The 23,609-nt window shown below is 66.9% G+C and overlaps 3 protein-coding genes across 3 annotated transcripts in view; all 3 read right to left on the reverse strand.

Annotated features, from left to right (window-relative positions):
* Positions 1-444: 444 nt before the first annotated feature.
* On the reverse strand, positions 445-8,995 carry VIL1 (villin 1). The gene is made up of 20 exons (XM_052791220.1): positions 8,540-8,995; positions 6,151-6,252; positions 5,856-5,930; positions 5,522-5,718; positions 5,136-5,244; positions 4,722-4,832; positions 4,423-4,625; positions 3,835-3,913; positions 3,606-3,704; positions 3,357-3,510; positions 3,148-3,248; positions 2,875-3,012; positions 2,551-2,709; positions 2,283-2,462; positions 2,022-2,167; positions 1,756-1,900; positions 1,274-1,462; positions 1,051-1,119; positions 713-850; positions 445-629 (listed from the first exon to the last, which is right to left on the reverse strand). Exons 1-20 carry the CDS (start codon positions 8,720-8,722, stop codon positions 516-518), a joined length of 2,691 nt encoding a protein of 896 aa, XP_052647180.1. The 5' UTR covers positions 8,723-8,995; the 3' UTR covers positions 445-515.
* A 347-nt stretch (positions 8,996-9,342) lies between these two features.
* Positions 9,343-14,896, reverse strand: CTDSP1 (CTD small phosphatase 1). Its single transcript, XM_052791221.1, has 7 exons — positions 14,765-14,896; positions 13,089-13,231; positions 12,743-12,844; positions 12,431-12,487; positions 11,806-11,898; positions 11,360-11,545; positions 9,343-11,268 (listed from the first exon to the last, which is right to left on the reverse strand). Exons 1-7 carry the CDS (start codon positions 14,829-14,831, stop codon positions 11,140-11,142), a joined length of 777 nt encoding a protein of 258 aa, XP_052647181.1. The 5' UTR covers positions 14,832-14,896; the 3' UTR covers positions 9,343-11,139.
* A 3,489-nt stretch (positions 14,897-18,385) lies between these two features.
* SLC11A1 (solute carrier family 11 member 1) overlaps positions 18,386-23,609 on the reverse strand; it is a 6,861-nt gene continuing 1,637 nt past the window's right edge. The window contains 14 exon segments of the mRNA XM_052793518.1: positions 18,386-18,977; positions 19,066-19,219; positions 19,686-19,759; positions 19,841-19,990; positions 20,473-20,592; positions 20,769-20,858; positions 21,028-21,186; positions 21,325-21,480; positions 21,614-21,681; positions 21,794-21,864; positions 21,957-21,985; positions 21,987-22,064; positions 22,863-22,982; positions 23,316-23,440. Of these exon segments, the coding sequence (XP_052649478.1) occupies positions 18,867-18,977; positions 19,066-19,219; positions 19,686-19,759; positions 19,841-19,990; positions 20,473-20,592; positions 20,769-20,858; positions 21,028-21,186; positions 21,325-21,480; positions 21,614-21,681; positions 21,794-21,864; positions 21,957-21,985; positions 21,987-22,064; positions 22,863-22,982; positions 23,316-23,440 (1,505 nt within the window). The 3' untranslated portion in view covers positions 18,386-18,866.

Consider the following 23,609-nt stretch of genomic DNA (forward strand, 5'->3'; position numbering starts at 1 on the left):
GGGTCCCCAACAGATCCAAAGCAGGAAGAAGATGCCCTCCTCCCCTCCCAACGCAAGGACAAGGCGATCCCTGGTGTCTGTCCCCACACAGGGGCCATCCCCTCAGCTTGTTGCTTTTACCTTTGGTACTGCACGTATTGACTGAGGTTCACGCGATAACGGAGGGAGCGGCTCCAGCTGTATACCAGACCTTTAGCCCTGAGCTGCAGCTGCTGGGGTGGGATGGCGGAGCCCTGGCTCCCTGGGGGTGCCCAGGGTGGGAGCAGCTTGTGCATCGCCTCTGAGCGCGGGGGGGCAAAGGAAGGACCCAGGGAAAAGGAGCTGAGGGTCCTTCCCTGCGCTGCCTCGGTGCCTGGTCAAGACCTCTGTCCCCATGTGCCATCTCTTTGCCAAAATAAGCCCCACACCTGGGCTGAGCCCAGGGGTTGGGGGGAAAGATGCAGCCCCGCTCTCCAAATCCTTTTTATTTAATAAAAATAACAAGCTGGGGTTGTCCCTGTGCCCAGGCTCCTGCCCTAGAAGAGTCCTTTGTCCTTCTTGAGCTTTTGTTGTTTCCACAAGGGCAGCTTGCCGAAGGCGGAGCGGCTCATGCCAAAAACAGCCTCGAAGTCCTGGTCGGAGAGGTGGTACTGGGGGAGGAGAGACGAGGCTGAGGTAAAGCTGGGGAGGCTTCCCCTGGTACCCCCCCCGCAGCCTCCTGGCCTCGTCTCACCTCCTTCCTGCTGGGATCCACACCCTGCGGCAGGTCCTCGGCCGAGGTGTTTACCAGCACATCCAGGGGGAAGGTCTCCATTTTGTTGGGGAGGAGGCTGGTGGTGCTGGTGAAGACCTCTTGCCTGGATGTGAGCACCTGGATGGGGTGGGGGGGAGCGAGAGACAGGGTCACATCAAGGGCTGCCCCAGGAACGGAGGCAGCAACAGGCTGGTTCCAGGTGTCCCCTCACCAGAGGACGTGTCCTTGCAGCCGCTTGGTGCCACCTGCCAAGGGGACGGAGGGGCTTTCTGTGCCCCCTCCCACCCCAGGCTGCCCCCTCTCCCTGTGCTACTTACTGAGGTGAGAGGCCCGAGGCTGCTCTCGTCCCCCAGCTCAGCTCTCAGCACCTCGTAGGATTTCTTGTCCTGGGAAGGAGACAAAAGTGCTCAGCCCCTCAGCATGGGCAGGGATCAGGCAAGCCCCTGCCCGCACCCTGGAGATGCTGGCTGGGGCCAGATCCACATCTGGTCCCATCTGCGAAGGGCCCCCCCGGTCTTCCCAGCCCCCTCCATGACTCACGGCCCAGTTGAGAGGGTCCCAGGCCAGGAACCAGCCAGTGAAAGTGGGGGGCTCGTGGCCCTGCTTCACCACGATGATGGGGGTGTCGAGGTCGCGCCCGCTGGGGTGGCTCCACAGGTACTCCTGCACCATCACCGCCGCTGCCTCCTTCTCTGACTCATTGGCGCCTTTCCCAATCCAGAAGAAAACCTGCAACGAGGTCACCATGTCCACCACGGGGGTGAGATGGGGCCCTCTGGGGCTGTGGCCAACCCATGGTTGGGGGCACCCAGGATCTGTCCACAGGGAATGGCACTGGGAGTCCATCCTCAGCCATCCCCTGGAGCAAGGGGGCTGGAAAAAAAACAGCGTGGGGCCAGGAACATGTGGGTTTCCAGCCTCCCACCCTACCACCTCTGGCTGCTGCAGGTCATCCACCCCCTCCAAGGACATCAGCTTGTGGGATCAAAGGTGCTCCCCCACCCCGTGCCCCCCCAGCTCACCTGGTCCCAGGTGTCCAGCAGGTAAACGTCATCCTCCTCCAGGTCGTCCTGGGTGAAGTCTACGATCTCCGTGGCCATGAAGGTGCCTGTCTTGTTGGAGCACTCAAAGAGTCGGGGGGACACGGAGAGGTTCTCCTCCTGCAGCCTGGTGGGGGACAACGCAGCAGTGGTGGTGGGAATGGGGCTCACCCTGCTTGGGGACTGGTGGCCCATCTTAACCCCAAGGGTGGGTAGGGACAAGGGACCCCTGGGCACAGGGCTGGTACCTCTTGCTGTTGGCATACTGGGACTTGCCCCCCAGGGCCAGCCAGAACTCAGGTGGCTCCTGTCCCTCTGCGATCACTGGCTTCTCTGTCTTGGAGATGATGTCGGCCACCATCTTGCCCATCTCACGCTCATCTCCACTGCAGCCCTGCCGAGCAAGCACAGCTGCTCCATCACCAGCCCCAGCCAAGGAGGAAGAAGAGGAGATGGGGACATTTCTCCTGGGGGTGGCAGCACCCACCCCCGTGCCCGGTGGTACCCACCTTCCCATACCAGAGGTAGCAGCAGCTGGGGGTCTTGAGCACGAAGACGTCATTGGAGTTGAGAGAGGAGGCACGGACGGGCACCTCGATGGCCTTAGTGTTGTACTCATTGGTGCCATGCACGTGGAAGAGGCGGGTGGAGGGTGTGGGCTCCTTGCTGCCCGCCCGCGAGGTGCCACCCTGGGGGAATGGGGACAGGAGGTCACCACTGGTGCCACAGGCTCAACCGCCTGCCCAGTCCCCACCCCCCCAGCAGCCCTGCACTCACCGCATACACCACCATCTTGCCCTTGAAAATGGCCATCAGGTGGGCCGGCTCCTTGCCCATGGTGACGCGGACCTGCACGGGCTCGTTGTTGTACTTCTGGTCCAGGATGACGGTTTGGTAGGCGGAGGCAGCCAGCTCATCTGTGCTGGCTTGGCGGCCCTGGGCAGGGCAGAGGGGGGCTCAGCACCCACCACGGCCCCCTTTTCCCTCTTGGGAAGAGGGAACCCTCATGCCGTTCCCATGGGGTCATGCGTAGGAGCAGAGCACCCCCAGTCTGCAGAGGTGCCCGTCCCCCACCTGTGGTCAGTGACCTGGGGGTCTCACCTGCCAGAGGTAGATGATGCGGTTCACCTTGGGCCCTACAAAATAGGTGTAGAGCACCAGGTAGCAGTCCCCACCATAGAAATGGCCCAGCCACCTCTTCTCCACAGGCACCAGCTCCTGGTTCTCCACACGCCAGACCTGGTGGGACGGGGACATGCTGCTGCCAGGGCTAGTGCATCCCCCTGCCCTGTAGCCCCTGGATACCGTAACATCCCCCAGTACAGCCCAGGGGGTGCCCCGAGAGGGTCTCACATTCTGCCCTGGCCACCCTACCTCCACCTCCCCGGATCCGTCATCCACCATCTTCTGCTGGGCAGCCATCTGGGGCTTGGCGTACAGCGTGGTGGCATCAAACTTCACCTGCTCCACCTTGGCTGAGGGGAAGAGCAGAGGGCTGACCCACATCACGCCAGCCGTGGAGGTCCCCACAGCCCTCCCATCCCAATCCAAGGAGTCCTGCAGTGTCAGAAGCGGACACTCACCCACTTTGCCCATGGTGTGGGTCTTGCCCAACCCGCTGGTCTGGTTGGGGACAGTCCATTTTTGGAAGAGCTGCCTGAAGATGGTCGACTCAGACCCATCATTCTCCACCTCCACGCTGGTGCTGGCTGGGTAGTTCTTGGCTTTGATGAAGCCCTGGGGGATTCAGACCCAGAGCGTGGGCATGGGGTGCCCGGCACCCCAGGGAACAGCCAGGCTATCCCATAACTGTTCCCTAACCCAGCACCCACCAGTGCCCTGTTCATCGCCTGCTGCTTCTCCTCCTTGTTGGCTTTCTTGCCCTTCCACACAAAGATCTTTAGACCTCCTTGATCAAGGATGTAGCAGTCCTTGGAGGGGGACAACAGCAGAAATTAGGACTTTGGGCAGCTTTAACCCTTCAAAAGCTGATTTGGTGGGCTTTGCCACCTTGCCATCTTGGCCCTGCCAAGGAAATTGGGCACCCCATGGGTAACACACCTCATGCAGGAGCATGTCTTGAGTCAGGGGTCGAACCGCCACCTCCTGTATCACCAGGTTCCCGCTGGCATTGGAGAGGCTGGCAGAGGAAAAGAGAGGAGGAGGGGTTAGAAATGGGGCTGGAAAACCCCCTCCCCATCCCCACCTTGGGGTGGCAGGGTTGGGTGGGGGTGTCCCCTGCCCATCCCCTTTCCCAACCTGATCATGGCAGAGGTGGTACCCAGGGACCCTCTTGCCCTGCCACGGTGGCAACCTTGTTTGCAGCCTGCCCTGCCATGTAGCTCACCCATGGCCATGAGGAGGGACAAAGGGGTGTCAGATGAGATGGGGCCACCCAGGGACATTGCCACTGTATTCAGAGGTCATGCTTCCGTGAGCATCTCTCCATCAGGTACCAACCCTATTGGCACCAGGGACCCCTTGCTCCAATGGCATCCAAAGGACCTGTCCCCACCCCTGTGGTGGCCTTGACCCCTCTTGGTGGCTGTCCATGGGGACGGGAGTTGTGGGACATAGCAGAGATGGGTGCTGGGTCCCTCCGGCACCCTACGAGATGCCCCCGCAGGCGACCCATCCCCAGCAACTCACTGGTAGAGCTTGAGGGAAGACTTGAGCTTCTGGTCCACTTTGTCATCAGGGGTGGCTGCCTTGATGTCCCTCTTCTCACCCAGCACATGCGTGAGGACCTGCATGAGCCCTGGCGAGGCACCCTCGTCCTCACCGTCCACTATGCCCACCTTGGCACGGCCCCCACGCTCCCGGTCCCGGATGTCCTTGGCCAGGGTCATCGCCTGCACCCGGGGGAGAAGGGGTCAGCCCAGGCTGGGGAGGGAGTGGCCAGTCACCCCCTTCCTCCAGGGAGGGACCCTGGGACCCCCCAGCCATACCTTCAGCCTCTCGTTTCGGTTGCTCTCGGGGCCGTTCCACTGGATGATGAGCTGGCCCAGGTCCAGCAGGAACACATCCCCCCGGTTGAAGCTTTTCCAGCTCATCTCCACCTGCAGCAGGACAGGATTGGGGGGGATGGTCAAGCAGCAGGACGCCTGGGTCCTCCTGGCGCCACAGCCCCTGCCTGTCCTGGCTCAGTGCTGATGCATCTAGCCAGTATTCCTCCTCCTTATCCCAAGAAGGGCTTTTTGGGGGTGAGGTTGCTCCTGAGGCAAGGTGGCGTGGCCCCACACCCACTCTGTCCCCTGTTTGAGGGCAGCTGTGTCTGGGGGGGCTCTGGCCTGATCCTGACCCCAAAGAGCATCTCTGCATGGAGGTTGGTGGCTGGGGTCCCCCTACATCCCATAACTCACCTCATCTGCCACCACATTCTTCTTGCCCTTCACGTGCAGCAGGCGCTGGACATTGTAGGTGTTCGTGTCCACGTGCTTCAAGCCTGAGGCCACCCCACCCTTCTTATAGCTGGGGGGGACAGACACAGCGTGAGCCCTGGGCCCCCCTTCTTGCTCCAGTGGGCTCCCCCTCCCACCTCTGTGGGCAGGGAGGTGTTTGGGGACACCCACCCACCCATGTGGATGATGGATGGAGCGAGACCAGCTCCAGATCCTCCTGCCTTCCCCACCCCACTGGGACAGGGCTGTCCCCATCCCCACTGGGGATGTCCCCAGGGCGGGCATGCAGAGGATCCCTCCCCACCATTACCCGCTGTGGCAGTGGGTCCCCGGGGTCACTGACATACATGAGTCCCTGCTTGAAGTAGGCGCGGAAGGTCTCGCTCTCGTGGCCCTGGACCTCACGGTGCTGCACGGCCACCGTGCCCAGGTGGTCATCCATCTGGGTGGTGTAGATGGCGGCTGCCCCCTGCTCATCCTGGCTCGACTCCTTGCCCAGCCAGTAGTGGATGTTGTAGCTGAAGCTGCTCCCAGTCTTGCGTGTCTGCAGGACACCGATCCCCGCTACAAGAGCCCCTGTGTCCCCAGGCCACTCTGGCCAGGGACATCCCTCCCTGCAGCCCAGCCCACCCTGGGGCAGAGCCCATCCCCAGTCCCCCGCGGGACCCCAGGCTGCCCTACCGACAGCAGGATGTAGCAATCCCCCTCGTGGAAGTTGCCGTAGCTTTTGGTGGGCACTGGCACCATCTCCATGTTCTGCAGAAGGAAGGGAGATGTCAGCCCTGTTGGGGACCCCCCCCACCCCACTGCCCCCAGCCCCAAAATCTGGTTGGGTTCAACCCTGGGTGCCACACTGAGACCCTCAAACCCAGGCACTGAGGACACAAAGGGGGGATCTTCCCTCCCACAGCCCCCCCAAACAGCCTGGTGATGGGTGTCTAGGTAATGGGTGCCCAGGCTGTGCCCCTGTCCCCACCTCGATTCGCCATATCTGGAGGCCTGGCGTGGTCTTGTTGAGCGTCCTGCTGACTTTGGTGCTGAGCTCCACCATGGTGACAGGTGCTGCAGGCAAGGGGACCTGCCGGGGCATCGGCAACACCCTCATTAATGGCAGGCAGTGTCATTAAGAGCTGGGACGGAGCCAGCCTGCCGTGCCATCTGCTGCCTTGCCTCGTCTGCCGCTGGCTGGGCCATAAACCCCCATCCGGAGCTGCACGGGGTGAGGGGACCCCCTGACACCCCGGTGCCAGGGCTGCGGGCACACAAGCGGGGCTGCCATCCCCCTCAGCCTGGCTAGCACCGTGGCTAATGGGGGCTGTCACAGCTCCATGCCAGGGTCCGCGGTGGGCAGGAGCAGGGTCCCCCGAGCGCCCCGGTGTCCTGCCCTGTGCCTGGGCACGGGGTAGGGCTGTACAGGGCATCCCCAGCCCAGCAGCAACGGCTGGGTGACACCGCTGCGCAGTGGCCTGCTCCTCCCCAGCGCCAGCAGGAACTGGCCCTGCTCAGCCTGCTCCCGGCTCAGCTTGGCATGACATGGCACAGCATGGCATGGCCACCATTGGTGGCCTTGCACACACACGCATGTGCGCACACACACGTGTGCAAGCACACGCTGCCTGCTTCAGCCCCCCCCCCCAACTCCCAACCCCACCACCGGATCCATGCCCCCCAGGGAGGGCACAGCCTGGCCTCACAGAGGTGCCGAGCATGCCAGGGCTCAGCCCCAGTGCTGCCGAGGTTGCCCGCAGCCATCTCTGCCAGGCTAGCAGCGCTCGCCGGCAAGCAGGCGGGGAGGTCAGGCAGCCAGCGGTGCCCAGCAGAGAGGTCTCTGCTCCCCCAGCCCTGCAAAACGCTGCCTTGTCCTGCTGCGCTGCCCTGAAAGCGCCCAAATCCCGTCCCTCAGATCCACGGGGGTGACATCCCTCCAGCGCAGCCCCACGGTGGGGCACGGGTGGATCCCCGAGCCCCGTCCCCAGGCCACCCTGGTGCCAGGAGCGGTGGTGGCTGTGGGATGTGCTGCCCCCCGCCATGCCCACTTTCCAGCCCCCCACCCCAGCCCCTCACCTTCCCTGCAGAGCTGGGCACAGGTGAGCGTACCTAGGCAAAGTGCTCGGGTGCCAGCACCCAGGAGACCTTTGTCCCTTCCTGTCCCAGCCTATGTTCACCATATAAGGGCAGGAACAGCCCGGAGTCAAGGTCCCCACGGCCCTCCAAGGCTTTATGGCACCTGAAGAGCCCCCCTTACTGATGTGGTGATTGCCCCCCCCCCCCCCCCAGGTGCTATTACAGCACAGGGCAACCCTGGGCACCCTGCTGTAGTACCAGCTGCCCTTCCTAGGCCTGCTCCCCTCTTGGCCCTTGGCACTGAGCCCACGGTGAGGGGGTTTTGATGCCTGCCCCCCACCAAAAGTTTCCCCAAAGCGATAGCAACAGGCTGATGCCACAGGGCTGGGCTACACTGCTGCCCTCTGCTCGCCCAGTCCCGTGGTGACGGGACTTTTGGTGCCACCAGCAATGCAGCATCATCTTCCCACCCCACGCATCCTCGTGTCCCACCCCCTACCTGGCACATCACTTCCCTGCCCGTGGGACTGTCCCCAGGCTGTGCCACTCGCCAGCTGGAGGCCAGATCCCTGCTCACCACTCAATGGGCTTTGCCCTCCCCACATCGGAGATCTCTGCGGTCCCGGCCTTGGGGATGGGAAGGGAGCGCAGGGATGGGGCATGGTGCTGGGGTTTGGGGGCGCAGGGCAGGGCATAGAGCGGTGGCATGGCTAAGCCTTGTGCCCTGTCCCGTGCCCCCAAACCCCAGCCCCAAGGAGTGGTACCTGATGATGCCCTTGGGTGTTGGCAGAGAGGAGAGGGGACTGGAGTCCTGCCCAGTGGCTCCCAGCTCCGAAGGTGGTTTTGGGGGACGACCAAGGCGTACATAAAGCTGGGGGGGGGGGGGGGTTCGCAGCAGCAGGCAGGCCCCCTGGGCTCCCCGTCTTGCTCTTATCTCTTCCCCAGCCCCGCAGGACTGCCGCAGCCTTATCTTGGCCGCCCTGCTGAGCCAGCAGCCCTGGCCACGAGTGCCACAGGCATCCCGCGCCCCGGCCATCACCCTGGCGCCAGGCCTGGGCTGCAGTGAGCCCCAAGTCCTGCCTGCACCCCCCCCCCGCCAAGGATCCCCGAAGTAACAGCAATGGGCTGAACCAGGCCAGGGGGGTGTCAGCCACAAACAAGGGGGTGCCCTGATGCCACGGAGATGGGCTCTGCTGCTGCCCTCCACTCCCCTGGCCCCGCAAACCCCCAAACCCTCCTAACCATGCCACCCAGCTCCCACCCCCTGCACCCCACACCAGCGTCCCCCGTGGGACCCTTACCTGGGTGCAGAGCCTCCGGCAGGGGTGTGGCACGGAGTTTTGGGTGGGGTGTGACACCCGGGTGGCTGCTCTCTGCTCGGTGGCCGCGTCCCAGGGCTGAGCCTGCTGGTGTGGCACAGGGGTGGGGGACCCCACGCCAGCCCCAGAGGGCTCGCCCCCTCCCCGGGCCCCCCAGCCAGACATGCTGGGCCACTAATGAACTCAGTAATTAGTGCAGCCATCAGGGAGGACAGAGACTTCGTTAATGAGGGGAGGCACAGGGCCAACGAGGGCACGGAGGGGACAGCTAAGAGACATCCCCCCCAGCACCCCACTGCCTGCACGTTGGCAGCAGGCTGCCCGGGGGAGGGGTCACAAGTCCCCCCCCAGTGACCCCCAGTCTATGTGGAGGGGTCTGACACCTTATTTGGAGGAAACTGAGGAAGGGAGCACTTCTGACACAACCCCCTCCCCCAAGGCTGGGGGCAAAACCCACATGGTAAATTCAGCCCCCCCCCTTGTTGAGGGGTAGGATACCCATCCCCATGGCATCACGGTCCTTTTTCCAGGAGGAGGGGGAAGGGGTTAGGATGGGGGTGCCAGAACAACCGGGGGGGGTCTGCCCTGGACTGTGAGGGTGTCCCCTTGGCACCCTGCAGCCCAAGGGTGCTGCCCCAGCACTGACTTGCAGCATCCTCCCCCTCCGAGGGGGATTTAGGGGATCCTGGGGGCTCGCTGCCCCCCCCACTGTGCACACCCACTAGTGACACGCACGTGGCACGTGCCCATGCCCACGCGTGCACACACTCGCGCACACACAGGACTCACCTTTCCAAGATGGTTTGACAGCTTTAATCACATGAAGGCACTTGGATCTGGTCCCCCAGCCTTCCCCAGTCCCCCCAGTGCTGCCTCCGGACCCCCCCCGGACCCCCCAAGGGTGCCCAGCACGGGGTCTGTGCTCCTTGGGTGCTGCAGCACCCATGGGTGCTTGCTGGGCAGTGGGCTTTGCTGGTGCCGTTTGACTTGTCTAATATAAAGTGCTGAGTTCAACCCTCCTGGAGGGGCAGGATCAGGCCCGGGGCAGGCAGGGGTCCCGGGGGGTGGGTGTGCCACAGCGTCCCCCATCCCACCCCCCCGCTGTGGGGCAGGGGCTGGAGGCAGGGTGCGGGCAGGCCTGGGGGGACCCCTGCCTGCCCCCGGCACCCAGTGCTGGGAGAAGGGGAGCGCCAGCAGGAGCCGGCTGGACAGCACCGGAGAGCTAAAACCCCTCGCAATCCCCCCGCCCCCCCCCCCGCAGATACTGCCCCCCCTTCCCTGGCACAGCGGTAAAAAGGCACCCATGATTTTTTGGGAAACCGTTGCTTTTCCCCCTAAAAAGATATGAGACATTGTCCATATTGCGATGCTAAAAAAGGCCTGGCTAGGCTCAGCCTCCCCCCCCTCCCCCCCAAAACCCCTCCCTGAGAGCCCCCAGCCCCTCAAGGCTGGGGGACACCCTGGCACAAGCCCAACCCCACGGGGGTCAGGGTAACCCCCAAGCTGCAGGGAGGGGGGCTCTGCAGTGCACCCCACCCCTGCCCCAGCTGGGGGGCTGGGGCTGGAGTAAAGCTAGGGGGGGCACACTAAGGCTGGTATGGGGGTCCCTCCCCCCTGGGAGTCGCAGCCTTTGGTGAAGCTGCGGAGGGATGGGGAGGGGATGTGTGGGCCCCCTGGCAAGAGAGGGGACCCCACTCCTGGAGACTGGAGTGGCTCCCACTAACACAGTGTAACTGGGAATGGGGGCGGAGGCCACCAGACCCCCCCCCCACAGGAAGAAACTGAGGTTGGAGGGGGTGAGTTAAGAGCCCCCCCAGGCACACCCCTTGCAGGGCTGGGGGCGACATGGAGACGTGACGTCCCAAGGCACGTGGGGGGCATTTGTGGCCGGGGGCTCAGCCCTGAGGCCGGGCTGCCCCCAAAACACACCTCCTAGGCGGGGGGCAGCAGAAGGCACGAAGGGGGGGGTAGGGACGTGCCCCCCCCGAGGTGATCAGCTGCACCAAGGGCAGAGTTAAGGGTAGGGTGTCGGCCCTATGCACCAAGGCCAATAAGACTCCCCCATTTTTCGGGGGGTGTCAAGGGGTTAACCTGTCCCGTAGCCCCTGCAGATAGGGGCTGAGGGCCGCCAGCCCCCCCCAGCAGGCAGAGCCTGGTTGGGGGGGGTCTAGTCCCCCCCAAAGGCAGTGGAAAGCAGCAGCTGCTGACCCCCCCCCCTTCCCCACTCAGGGGGACACAGAGGGGAAAAGGACCTGAGAACCATTTCGGGGAGGGGGGACGCAGGTTGCGGGGGGGTGGGACAGCGGGGGAGGACGGGACCCCCCCCCAACAGGTCCCCAGCACAGCAAGGCAGCGGGTCACCCACGGCCCCCCCTCTCCTCCGTGGGAAGGAGGACACCCAGCTCCCCATCGGGGGCACCCGCATCTCCCACCACCAGCAGGCAGGGAGGGCACCCGCGCCCACCGGGGCTGGTGAGGACGATGGGGGGGGCGCACACTGGGACACACCCCCCCGCCTAAAATAAGGCACCCGGCTGCCACGGCGGTGCCCCTTGGCAGCACCCGGCGGGGTGGGGGGGCCACTAGCTGTTAGTCCGCTGCTTCTTGAGCACTGCGTACACGTCCTCCACCTTGCTGAGCCTCTCGAAGAAGGGCAGCAGGTCCAGCAGCTCCGTGTCCGCCATGTTATCGAACCAGGAGGCCACCGGCACCTGCGGGCAGCGCAGCGGGCAGCGGCTGAGGCGGGGGCCCCCCGCCACCTCCCCTCCGTACCCCCCCCAGCCTCACCCCAGGGGTACGTACAGCGTTATCAGGGTGGAAGATGTAGGATGCGGGCGAGTTGTCCACAATGATGATGCGGCGCAGGTCGCGGCCCAGGCGGCTCAGGTCCTTCACGTAGTTGCCGCGATGGAAGACGCAGGATTCCCGGAAAAGCCGTGCCCGGAAAGCCCCCCATTTATCCAACAGGTCGGCCACAGGGTCCGCGTACTGTGGGCACGGGAAGGGGGTCACTGGGTCACGTCGTGCCACCGTGCCCCCCCCCTGGTGACGATGGCACCCAGCTCTGCACCAGTGCTAGCTCACTCTGTGCCTCAGTTTCCCCGGCCGGTGGCTGGGAGGGGCAGGCACTGCCTGCAGGCACGCAGGGGACGAGGGGCCACTACAATGCCCACGGGTGGGCAGGCAAGGGGAGTTGTGCCACCCAAGGGGTGGCCGGGGAGGGCGATGGTGGCGGGGGGGGCACCCACCTTGGCCAGGCTGGCGGTGAAGAGCACACACTCGAAGAGCTCACCCATGCGCTGCAGGAACTCGTCCACGTGCGGCCGCTTGAGCACATACACCTGCGGGCACGGGGCAGAGGGCAGCGCGCCACGGGCGCCGGCAGCCCGGTCCCCCCGCCCAGCACCCCCCGTGCCCACCCTGGGGGACAGCCGTGTCCCAGAGACCAGCCAGTGGCTCCCTGCTGGGCAAGGGAGGAAGAGGGCTGCCTGCGCCCCGTGCCGTGGGGGCTACCCGGCGTGGGCTGGGGGATGCCACGGCCCCGCTGGCATGTCCGGGGCGAAGCGTCTGGCCGGCTCCGGAGCCAAGTAACCAAGAACAGGCTGACTGCCCAGACCACAGCCTATCCTGGATTACTTGAACCCGGGGCCGGCCACTGCAGCAGGGCGCTGCGCCAGGACCCCCACCACTACCTCCCCACCCCGCCGGGAGGATGGGCACCCACCTCTGCCCCCCGAGGTGCCAGCCCTGGCACCCTGACGCCCCTGACCGTCCCTGGGTGCAGAGCGCTGGGACGGCTCCCGGTCCCCGGGGAGGCAGCAGAGGGGGCTGTGCCCCCCCCGCCCACCGGGCACCCTTCACCCCCGTTGTTACCTGGTGCATGATGCCATCGATTTCCACGGGAATGATGAAGTCGGCGTTGTTCACCGGCTGGGGAGGGCACAGCAGGGTCAACGCCAGGCAGGCACCCCCTGCCCAAAAGCTGCCTGCCCTCTGCCCGCGACGCACCCCCTGCCAGCCCCGCAGCCCCCTCGCAGGGACGGACACCCCATCTGACCAGCAGGGCTGTACTGGGTGCTGCTCCTGGGTGCCGGGCATCACTTGGGGGGGGTGGGGGGTTGCAGAGCGGGGGGGGGGGGGCCCAGGAGGGGCGGGAGAGGTGGAGGGGGCCGGGGCGTCCCCCACCTTGAAGGAGCTGTGCACCAACGTCTCGTCCAGGTCGATGACCACGCACAGCTTGCTGGCGTCCTGCGGCTTGATCTCGGGCAGGAGGTGTTTGACGGCGGCCTGCGGCAGGGCGGGGGGCACAGGCAAACCCGGGGGGTCACCGGGGTGGCCAGGGGCACCCCCTCCCCTCCTGCCCACCCAGAGAGGGGGCACGGCAGGGGGGAGCCCATTTAGACACCCCCCACCCCCCCCACCCCATCCTGGCACAGGGGAAGCACTGGGGATGGGCAGCCCGGCCCCCCCTCAGCACTGCCCCCCTGCCCAATGCCAGGCTGGGGGGGGGTGCCCGGGGTGGGGGGGGTACCTTGGGCAGGGCCCCGTTCTCCTCCACCAGCAGCGGGGCGCTGGTGGTGCCGGCGCAGGGCTCCCCCTCATCGCGGCACAGGCAGCAGAAGAGGGACTGGAGGATGCTGCGGCTCCGCGGCTTCTTGGCGGGGGCCTGGGTACCTGAAGGGGGGGGGAGTGGGGTGTAAAGGGGGTAAGGGGGGGCACGGGTCCCCCCGGGGATGCCCCCAGCCCTGGCACGGCGAGGGGGGGTGGGTGAGCCGGGTTCGGGGTGTTGGTGCCGGACACGGGAGGTGCCGGGGGGAGCCCCCCGGAGTCCCCCCATGCCCTTATCAGCCCCCGGCACCCATCCGGCCGCCCTTCCTGCCCCACCAAGGGCCGGCGCCACGCCACGGACACGAGTGTTTGGAGACACCCCCCTCCACAGCCCCTCGGCCGGGTGCATTCCCTGCCACGGGTGACCCCCGTGGGCCCCCCACCGCGGCTGGAGACCCTACAATAACAGAGCGGGGCTCTGCCCGGCCGCTGCGGCACCGCCCGGGGCGGCCGTGGACCCCCGGCTCGTCCCCGCTGTCCCTCCCCGGGGGGCACTGACCCACGCGGGTGGGCGGTCCTGTGGGCGGGGCCTCGCCCAGGGAGGCGGGGCTTACAGACCCTCTTTTCCCCGCCCCCAGCCAGCCCCCCTTTCTCATTGGCCGACTCGAGCGTACCGGAGGCGAGAAGCCAATCAGGGCGAAGTGCCCGCCCCTGGGCGCCGTTCCCGCAGCCTCCATTGGGCGGATCAAGGGGAAACTGAGGCAGAGGGGCAGCTCCTGCCCGCCCCGGGCACCGGAGGTAGCGCGGCCGCTCCAGCCCCTTCCCCACCGGCCCCGCGGGCCGGATCCTGCCCCCAGCCCAGCCCGGGCCGGGAGCGGAGCCGGCCTGGGCCAGGAGCCGCAGCTCCCCCGGTCGTGCCCCCCCAGGAACCGGGCCAGGGCCCCGCGCCCCGGCAGCCCCGTGGGGCGCCCCACGGCAGTGAGCCCGTGGGGCAGGAGCTGCGCACTGGGGACGGAGCCCGTTCCCACGCTTGTCCCCCCGGCTCCGCCGGCTCCCCCGGCCGGCGGGCAGCACACAGGCAGCGCTCCCCGCTAAACCCCCTGCGCTGGGTGGAAGGAGCGCAGGAGACGTGGAGGAGGGACGGGACGGGGCGCCGGGCTGTGCCCCGGGCTGCAGCGGGGTGCCCAGCGCTCGCCCCCCCCATCCCTGCCTCAGTTTCCCCACCGGCGCTGCGTGCACCCCCCCCCGCCCGGCTCCGGAGGAAACAGCGCAGATACGCCGGGCGCCGGGGCCCGAGCAACGCCCCGAGCACCCCAGGGTCACCGACGGGACTCGGGGGGACGGGAGGGGACGCAGCACGGCCTCCCGCGCCCCAGTGGGTGCAGACAACCCCGCTCCCTCCCAGCCCCTGGCCCCCCACACACACACCCCCGTGCCCCAGCGCGTCCCCCTCCAGCCCCGGAGCAGCGGGACGCACGGGGGCAGGCTGAGACCGCCCGCAGCTCATCACACCCCCCGGGAGCAGCCGCCCGTAGGCCTCCAGCGCCCCCCCCCCCCCGCCCCGCGATGCCGGAGACCCCGAAGACCTCTCCCCACCACCACCACCCTCTCCCGCACCGGGGGGGGGGGGGAGAGAAGGGATCCCCCTCTCCGCGTTACCTTTCTCCTGCAGCGGGGCGCTCCCCTCCTCCCTGCTAACCTGGGCGATGATGGACTGGTGCTCCATGGGCGCCGGGGGGGGGGGAATGGGAGGGGGCGGCCCCCCCCGGCGCGGCCCCCGGGGGGGGAGGCGGGGCGGGGGCCGGCGGCGGCGCGGGGCGGCGGGCGCGGGAGCGGCGCCGCGGAGGAAACTTTGTTACAACATGGAGTTTCCTCCGCCCGGGCTGGGGCTGCAAACATGGAACCCGGGCGCGGTTTCAAGGAACCCCTTAAAAGGGCAACGCCGGGGGGGGGCCCCTACTCCTCCTCCTCCCACTCCCACCTCCGCCTCCTCGCACCCGCCCCGCGGGGGAGGAGCGGGGGTCCCCACCGAGACGCGACCGCCATCGGGGGTGCAGGGGGGTTGGCGGCCTCTGGGGAGGTGTCTGCGGCGCTTCTTTGGCTAGAAAGGACATCCCCCCCCGCTCCTTGAGCCATGGTGGTCGTACGGGGCTCCCCCACACCCCTCCGGCTGAGGGATAATGGAGAGGGGGATCAGCCCTGCTGTCACTCCCCCGGGTGTCACACCCACACCCCCCCCATTCAGCTGGCGGCCCCGGGGAAAGGACCCCCCTGCAGCCACCCCCGGCGTATGAAGCCCCCCCGCCATGCTGGGTGTCCCCTGGAGCGGAGACCCCCGGACCCGGTGGCTCTAGGCTGGGGGGGTCACCAGCTCCCCCCGGGGACAGGTTCCCTATTGCCAGAGCAGGCCAGTGTACGGGGCAACAGGTGCTGGGGGGCTGCACCAATAACCACCTGCTTTTTTCTTTCTTTCCCTCTTTCCCCTACAATTTCCCAATTATTTGGGAAATTAATATATCATCTATATATATATACTTCCCCCTGCAATTCCTCTCCTCCTGCCTTCTTGGGGAAGCGGGGCTGTTTCCAGGTGCCCACCGAAAAGCAGCTCTTACCGGGAGCTTGAGGATGTAACAACCCCTTCAGGAGAAACTCGTGCCCCCGCCCCAAGCCCCCCATGTGCTGGCATCCTCCCCAGCCCCTTTCCCCCAGCAGCCCTGTACCGCCGTGCCCCCAGGCAGCGACCGGCCCTGGGGAGTTTCCAGCCGGTCCCGGTCGCCTCCCCCCTTGCCATCTCGGCGGCAGGAGATGCTGTGCGCTCTGTCAGCCCTTCCCCGGGGGCAGAGCAGGTTGGAAATTCCCCAATCTGAGCTTGTTTGGGGTCTTTCCACCTCTCCCAGCTGCGGTTTGGGAGCTTCGGCGGCTGAGGTTGTCCTTTCTGGCCCGGGGGGGACCAGGGGCACTGGCGAGGCAGCGATGCCCGCGGCAGCGCACCCGGGTACCGCTCTGCCCCCCCGGCTCCCCGGGGCTGAGCCCGCCCCGTACGGTGGGAAACGAGTCTGGGAGGGGACCTGTCCCCCCCCCCCCGCCAGCGTGGGGCACAAGGGGGGGGGCACGACACATGCCCACAGGTGACCCCTCTGGGAAACGGGGTCCGGCATCGGGAGGTACCGTACCCCCCCGGGGAGCCGGGATGCTGCGGGGCCGGCGGGACCAGGCAGGCGGTGGAAGCGCTGGCAGAGCAAAAAGCCGGTTCGCACCTGCGGCTCCCGCTCTCCCAGCTGGGCGCAGGGCACCACGATCCCGCGGGGGGGCCGTGGCAGGGACCGGGCTTGCGGCTGGGAACCGGGACACCGCGTCCTGCCACCTCCTCTGCCTGCTCTGAGGGTGGGCAGCGGTCGTGCCTCAGTTTCCCTGCCCCTCCGCAGCGCCGGACAGGGAGGCAGCCGGCTCCCCTGGCCAGGCAGCCAGCACTGCCCCCCTGCCCGGCTAGGAGGAAGAGGAAGGAAGAGGCTGTGCTTCCTCCGCTCTCTATCATGGGCTGACCTGTGCTGCTCCTTTAGCCCAGGTGGAGCCAGGCAGGATGCCTGCCTCGTCCCCAGCGGGCTTGCTGGCCTGGGCTGGGCTGCCGGTGGGTGCCAGGGGATGCTGCCCACCGTGGGGACAGCTGTGGAGGCCACACGCTGTCCCTACCAGGACCCCTGTCCCTCTGGCCAAATCCTTCTCTTCCTTCCATGACGAGCCATGAGCAGGCAGCAGCCCCAGCTCAGCCAGGCTCTGCTTGTCCTCTAATTAATGTAATTAGCAAAGTCTCCAGGCCAGATGCCCGCAGCGGCAGTTGGAGCATTACTTCCAGCTTTGCTGCCTGCTCAGGGGCAGCTGGGGAGCCCGGGGGGACATTGTCCCCATCTTGGGGTTGTGGGACAAGCTGGGGACACGGGGCTTGTGGGATGAGGGGCCTCATCCTGCACCCCCAGGCCAGGCCAGGAGCAGGCAGACCCCAGCTGCATGTATGGGCTGCAGCTTGTGGGTACAGGGCAGAAAGGCACCCCTGCCTCCGGGACCCCTCTGTGCCACCCCAGTGCCCCCAGGCTGGGGTCCCGGTTATGCTGTCCCCTGTTGCCCCAGCTACCATGGCCTGAGGAGCTCTGCCCCACGGAGTGCTGCCCCACGGAGTGCTGCCCCACAGCCGGGACCTCGGGCTGGGCACCTCCTGCTAAGAGCTGGGCCCAGGCAGGTGCCCCCGGTCCGGGGATGCCCTGGGGCAGGAGTCCCGGCCAAAGAAGGGTGATGCCTGCAGGCACAGCCCTAGGGACCCCCTGCCCCCCCGACGAGCCGTGGGGCTGATCCCTGTGCCCCCTAGCCCCGACCCCGGGGTGGGGGTGCCTCTTGCAGCCACGGGGGGGGGGGGGTCCCTGCTCCGCCTCCCCACGGCCAGTGGCGGCCTCGGCGACGGGGGTCGGCTGCGCCCCTTGGAGGGGGGGGGACACACACACACGACCCCGCCTTTCGGTGGGCCCCACCGCTCTGGCTCCTCCTTCAAGCAGCCCGAAGCCGGGCCAAAGCGGGGGCGGGGGGGGAGGCACCTCCCCACCCCGATCGGCATCGCCCTTTTAAGGAAGGGGAAATTCTTCACATAAACAAGCGCGGCCCCCGGGAGCGGGGGGGTGCCCCCTTCCCGGAGGTGGGGGGGGGAGCACGGGACGGGAGGGGTCAGCCCCCCCCAAATTACCCCCCCCCACCTCCCGGCCGTGCTGGTTTGGGAAGGGGGATTTTGGGGTTGGGGGGGGGTGCTGGGGAGAGGGGGGGGAGCCTTGAAACAGCCAGGGAGCGTCTCACAAGTGCGGACCTCGGCGGGGGGCGAAGTGCGGCGGGACCCCCCCACCCAGGGTGCGGGGGTGCGGGGCCGCGGGAGGGGGGGGGGGGGGCGACGGCCGCCCCCGGGGAGGGCCCAAGCGGCTCCGCATCCGCATCCGGCGGGGCCTGCAGGCGGGAAACGGGGCATCCGGGGCGGGGAGGGCACGGTGGGGCCCCCCACCTCCCCGCTCCCCCCGGGGGAATGCGAAGAACTGGGGCTGAGGCCCCCCTTCCGCGCCCCCACGGTCACGCGTGGGTCTATGCAACCCCCCCGCCGAGCCCCCGCAGCCTGGGGCAAAGGGTCCGGGCCGGGGTATGGGGGGGCCGTGGGCGTCCCCTCCCCGCCCCGGGGTCGCGTAGCAGCAGCGAGGCTGAGGCCAGGTTACAAACACGACATTTATCAGCCCCCCCCCCCCCCCAAATTTAGGAGCCCCCCGTGGGGCTCCAGCCGGTCCGGTCCGGGGGCTGGGGCCGGTCCCGGGCAGCGGGGCTGGCCGTCCCGGCTCCCCTGGCGCTGGCCCCGCCGTCCCCGGGCGGCGAGGGATGGTTAGCGGTCCTGGGAGGTGATTAGCGGTCCCGGGCGGTAATTAGCGGTCCCGGGGGCCGGCGGTTCCCGGCACTAATGAGGAGGGAAGATCTCCGGGGCGGCTCATTCACTGAAGCCTCTGTGCCAAGGGCTGGGGGCACCTCCCGCTGCTTCCCCCCCCCCCCCCCGCATCCAGCCTGAACCAGCACCCCTGAATTGGGGGGGTGCGCTAAAAACTTGGGGGGTGGTCTGCCCGCTGTTAACCCCTTCCTTGCTGGCTGCATCTCTGGCCAGAACATCATCCCCAGGCTCAGCGTGGCATCGAATCGGTGCCCAGTGCGGGGGGCCGTGCTGGGCAGGGAGGGGGGACGGGGTCTGTTACCGGGTCCCTGCCAGCACTGGCTGGTCGAGGGAGACGCCGAAGCTGAACCGGCTGTGGTGGCCCCGGGCCAGGAACCGGGCTCCATGCGCGATGCTGCAGGTCCAGATCTGTGGGGGCAAAGAGGGCAGGTCGATGGGCACCCACGGGGGATGCCACCCCCCACCCGGCTACCCCTTCCCGCGGTGCCAGCCCTACCAGGTAGGCGACGAAGGCCACGTAGGCAGCCAGCAGCAGGCCCAGGGGTATGTGGTACCCCAGGCCCCGCAGCGTGGGCAGAAAGTCCACCACGAAGTAGATGTTGATGGCGCAGACCAGCCCCGTGATGAGGATCATCAGCACCTTCCCCGGGCTGTGGGCAGGGGAGCGGGCATCAGCGGCAGGGCAGACTCCCCACCCCATGTCCCGCTGGGCACAGCGGTCTGGGGGATCTGGGTTTGTAGGTGAGCAAGACCCCAGCTGGGACATCTCTGCACCCCACGGCCATACTAGATCCCCACGATGGGGCTCTGGGCATGGGCTTTGGCCACTCTCTGAATGCAGGGCTGGCAGTGCCAGGAGGGTGCTGAGGACCCAGGGATGCCCGAGGGCACCAGACGTGGCATTGGGATGAGGATGGAGAGGGCAGTGATGGGGTCTGTCCCGCTCTGGCTGCCCAGGGCAGGTGGGAATGGACATGCCCCCCCCCAATGCCCATACACCAACTGCCCCCACGGCATGGCTTGGGGAGGCAGGATGGGCCAAAGGGAGGGTGCCTGCAGCCGGTGTGCCCCACTCTGCCCTCCCTGTCCCGTGCCTGCCCCTGCCCTGGCACTCACAGGCCGTTGGTGAAGTCCTGCATGAGCGGGCGCAGGCTGGTGAAGGTGAGGACGGGCAGGACAGCAAAGGGCAGCTGGAAGGAGAGGAGGATGAGGGGGGGCATGGCTGCCAGGCCGGGGTGTTGGGGGGCTAGGTGAAGGCCCCCCCCCCTTACCAAGATGCTCTGCAGGACGTTGAGCAGGTCATTCATGCCCGTGAGGTGGCTGACATCCTTGAAGGCAGCCACAAAGACGGTGGGCAGGATGGCGAAGGAGCGGGTGAAGACCACCCGGGCGAAGCGGGACCAGCGGAGCTGCAGGAAGCCCTGGGGACACGGCAAAACTTGTGCCCTCGCCATGCCTGGGGCATCATGCCAGGGTGGCTCCCCCCAAACCCTGGCTCAGAGGAACACGGGGGGGGGGCATCACCCCCTCTCCTGTGCCAAGGTGCTGAGCGGGCCCTTGCAGGGCTGCTGGGCCCCGCTAGATGTCAGCTCCAGCTCATTAAGCAAATGATCTCATTAGGGGAACACTGCGTGGGGCACCCACAAGGTGCCTCTGGGAGAGGGTGTCACAGGGGGCGGGGGTGGCCATGCAGTGGCAATGGGTGCCATCAGGAAGCTGCCACCCACCGGGTGGGCAATGCCCCATGCCCAGCTCCCTGCAGGAATGGGGGGCAATTAACTCTGCCAAATACCCCAGAGTGGGGGGTGCTGCCCATAGGACCCCCCACCCAGGGCCCACCCATGATTCTCCCCCTTCCCAGCTGCTCCCCGTGGGGGTGAGGGCCAGCATCCCGGTCCCTCACCTCCATGACAAACTGCCCTGCGTAGGTCCCGGTCATCGTGGAGCTCTGTCCTGCTGCGAGGATCCCAATGGCCCAGATGTACAGTGCCACCGCCCCGAAATAGCATCCCAGGATGACGCCCTGTGCAGGGACACTTCCATGGGCACCCCAAAGCATCCCTCAACCTGGGCACCCCATCAGCTCCCAGCCTTCCAGCAGGGTCACAGCAGCCCCCAGCCTCAGGGGTCAATAACGGGGCACGCTATGTCCCCCAAATGCGTACAGATGCCTGCTGGGCGCAACCCGGGGCCACTCACCCCCTGGTAGATATCCACAGAGACCGTCTCATTGTTGTTGGGGAAGATGCTGGCATACTGGCTGATGCTGCTGTTGACACACTTGTTGTGCTGCAAGGCATGGTGGGCACGAGCGTGATGGCCACCCAGTAGCCCCCCCAGACACGGGGGGACACCCCCCCCATGGGACACCCACTCTCCAAGGGATGCTCGCCCTGCCCGTCTCCACAGCTGGGCATAGACGTCACCTCCCTCCCCACGGGCATGAGGTGACACTCACTACATCCTCATTTCGCTGGCGGTAGAAAGCCTCGCCGAAGACAGCCATGACGAAGAGGTTGATGAGGAAGGAGACAAAGAGGGCCAGGCAGGACTCGGTCAGGAAATACATGTTGGCCTCCCGCACCGCCTCCTTCTTGGACCGGTCGATCTCCCGTGTCTGGGCACGGCGGGTGACATGGGTGCCACAGGGTCAGGTGAGCACCTCTGTCCCACAGCCAGGACCATCTGGTCCCCACCAAAGTGTCCCCTGAGACACCCTGGGGTAGCAGTCCCCATGGCAGTGCCCTGGTCTCACCTTGACCAAGGAGGAGTGGAGGAAGATGTTATGGGGCATAATGATGGCGCCAACGATGCCCACGGCCTGGAGCAGCTCCTCTCGCCCGCAGCCCGGGCAGTAGGGCAGGAAAATTCCCTTCAGCACCTCCACCTGCCCCGGCCTCACCACCACGTACTGGGGACCGGTGGGAAGGGGCACTGTGAGCTGGCCCCCACCCTGCTGCAGCCCAGTGACAGTGGGGACGCCCTGTGGGGGTCCCCTGCCAGCACCCTGCAGGGAAAGCGGTGTCCCCAGCTCCCCCCTTCACCTCATAGCCGAAGGTCAGGGCCATGATGGTGATGAGAAGGCCGAAGAAAGCCTCCAGCTTGCGGAGCCCTAGAGGGATCGAGAGATGGGGTGGGACAGAGCGGGGGACACCAGTGCCACATCGGCATCAGGGCTGGCTGGGTGAGTGTCCCCCCCCCCGTCCCCTCACGCCGGCACTCACCGTACTTGTCGAGGAAGAGGAAGAAGAGGGTGTCCACGATGGTGATGAGGACCCCACCCCAGAGGGGGATGCTGCGGGACAGCAAGGGGGGGGCATTGGACATGTGACCCTCAGTGGAGAGGGGCCATGGGGGAGGCTTGGAGGTACTCGTGGGGCGGCTCACCGGCCGGCTGAGAGCAGGCTGAAGGCGATGGGCTGTCCCGATCACCTCCTGCATGTCAGAGCCGATGATGGCGATCTCTATCATGAGCCAGAGCAGCACACGGGGCACCTGGAGGGGCCGGGGCACCATGAGGTGTCTGAGCCCACAGGGGGCTTGGCCCCAGGCGAGCTGGCACAACCTCCAGGGTGGAGACCCCTGTCCCTGTCCCCAAGCTGTGGCAGGCCACCCAGAGCAACATGGGGATGCCAGGAGACGCCTCCCACGACACAATCTCAGGGTGCAAGATGGATCCTAAAACCCAGCCTACCCCCACCTCCCCATCCCTGCCCCAGTGGGGAGCTGAGGACAGGACCCAGCTGCCTGGGTATGGTGGTCCTGGTGGGGTGCAGGGGCAGAGGGATGTATCCAGCTCTCCTTTTGGGAGCTGTCATTCATCCAACGTACCTCATCACTCATTCCCCTCCATCAAGTTCCTGCCGACTAGACGGGACCCCTAGCCCCCCCACCTCCTTTGCCATGTGACTCCCCTGAGCCCCCCCAACTCCCTGCACCAACGTGCCCAGGCTCGCCCCGCGTCTCGGCTGCGCGTCGCTGCCCCAACACCCGGGCTCACCCCCCTGCCGGGGGACCGCGCTCACATGTCCCCAAATTGGACCAGGACACTGAGGCAACTGCTTCCCCCCCGCCTCGTGCCGGGCGCCCATACTGCAGGGGTTTGTGGGCACTAGATGGGGGGCACGAGGGCTGGGGGGGCTTTGGGGAGCCCCTGGGAGACGTGGGGCTCTTGCAGCATCTTCCCTGCTCCTCTCCAGCCCCCCCCAGTCCCTGCCAGGACTGTCACCAGCCCAAGTGTGGGGGTCCCCCCCAGGCTGTGACCCCCCGGGGGGGCTCCCCGTGGCTGCTCACCTTGGGGTAATAGAGGTAGCAAATCTCACCCAGGTCCTTCCCTGTCACCACACCCAGCCGGATGGCCAGGCGCTGGCACAGCAGCCCCAGGACGGTGGCCCACAGCAGCACCCACAGCAGCTGGGGGGGGGCAGAATGGAGGGAAGTAGCAGGGGCTGGGCACCAGGCAGGATGCAACCGCCCGGGGCTCCCAGCAAAGGTTATCAACTAGCCCCAGGGACACGGGAAAGAGAAGCCCAGAGAGGCTGGAGGTGGTCCCCAGCCCGGGCAGAGGGGTGGCCCTCTTGCACCCCTGGGTGCCTTCCCCCAGTGCCAAGGGCCCCCCCGTGCCCTTCCCGCTCCCCGGGCTGGGGAAGCCGGTTCCCCATGGGGCTGGGCGGCCGTTGGCGCAGGAGAGGTTACGAAACCTCCGGCTGCTTCCTGACCCGGGGGCCGGGGGGGCCCGGGGCTCACCGTGAACCCCGCCACTGCCCCGCACTGCAGGTCCGACTCCACGTTGCCTGGGTCCAGGTAGGCGATGCTCATGAGGAAGCCGGGACCGGTGAAAGCCCAGAGTTTCCTAAAGCTGAAAACCGGGCTGGGACAAGGCAGCAGGTCAGAGCGAGGAGCTCTCATTCAAAACCAGTGTCTCCCAGTTGCACTCCCAATGCCTTTAGCCCAGTGCTGGGAAGCCCTGTGCCAGGTGCATTTCGCACACAGAAGACATTTCTTCCACCTGCTTTGGGGAAGAACGGCTGCCCCCCAGCC

Source organism: Harpia harpyja, chromosome 7 (genome assembly GCF_026419915.1).
Source record: "Harpia harpyja isolate bHarHar1 chromosome 7, bHarHar1 primary haplotype, whole genome shotgun sequence".
In the NCBI taxonomy this organism is placed as follows: Eukaryota; Metazoa; Chordata; class Aves; order Accipitriformes; family Accipitridae; genus Harpia; species Harpia harpyja.

What these genes read in the sequence shown, in the direction of transcription:
- VIL1 (XM_052791220.1), bottom strand. Translation starts at nt 8,722, where the DNA reads ATGTCTGGCTGGGGGGCCCGGGGAGGGGGCGAGCCCTCTGGGGCTGGC. An exon ending in GCCGGAGGCTCTGCACCCAG is followed by an intron (nt 6,253 to 8,539) that starts GTAAGGGTCCCA and finishes ATGCCCCGGCAG; the next exon opens with GTCCCCTTGCCTGCAGCACC. An exon ending in GCAAGATGGTGGTGTATGCG is followed by an intron (nt 2,463 to 2,550) that starts GTGAGTGCAGGG and finishes CCATTCCCCCAG; the next exon opens with GGTGGCACCTCGCGGGCGGG.
- CTDSP1 (XM_052791221.1), bottom strand. Translation starts at nt 14,831, where the DNA reads ATGGAGCACCAGTCCATCATCGCCCAGGTTAGCAGGGAGGAGGGGAGC. An exon ending in AGAACGGGGCCCTGCCCAAG is followed by an intron (nt 12,845 to 13,088) that starts GTACCCCCCCCA and finishes GCCCTGCCGCAG; the next exon opens with GCCGCCGTCAAACACCTCCT. An exon ending in TCACCGCCAGCCTGGCCAAG is followed by an intron (nt 11,546 to 11,805) that starts GTGGGTGCCCCC and finishes CCGTGCCCACAG; the next exon opens with TACGCGGACCCTGTGGCCGA.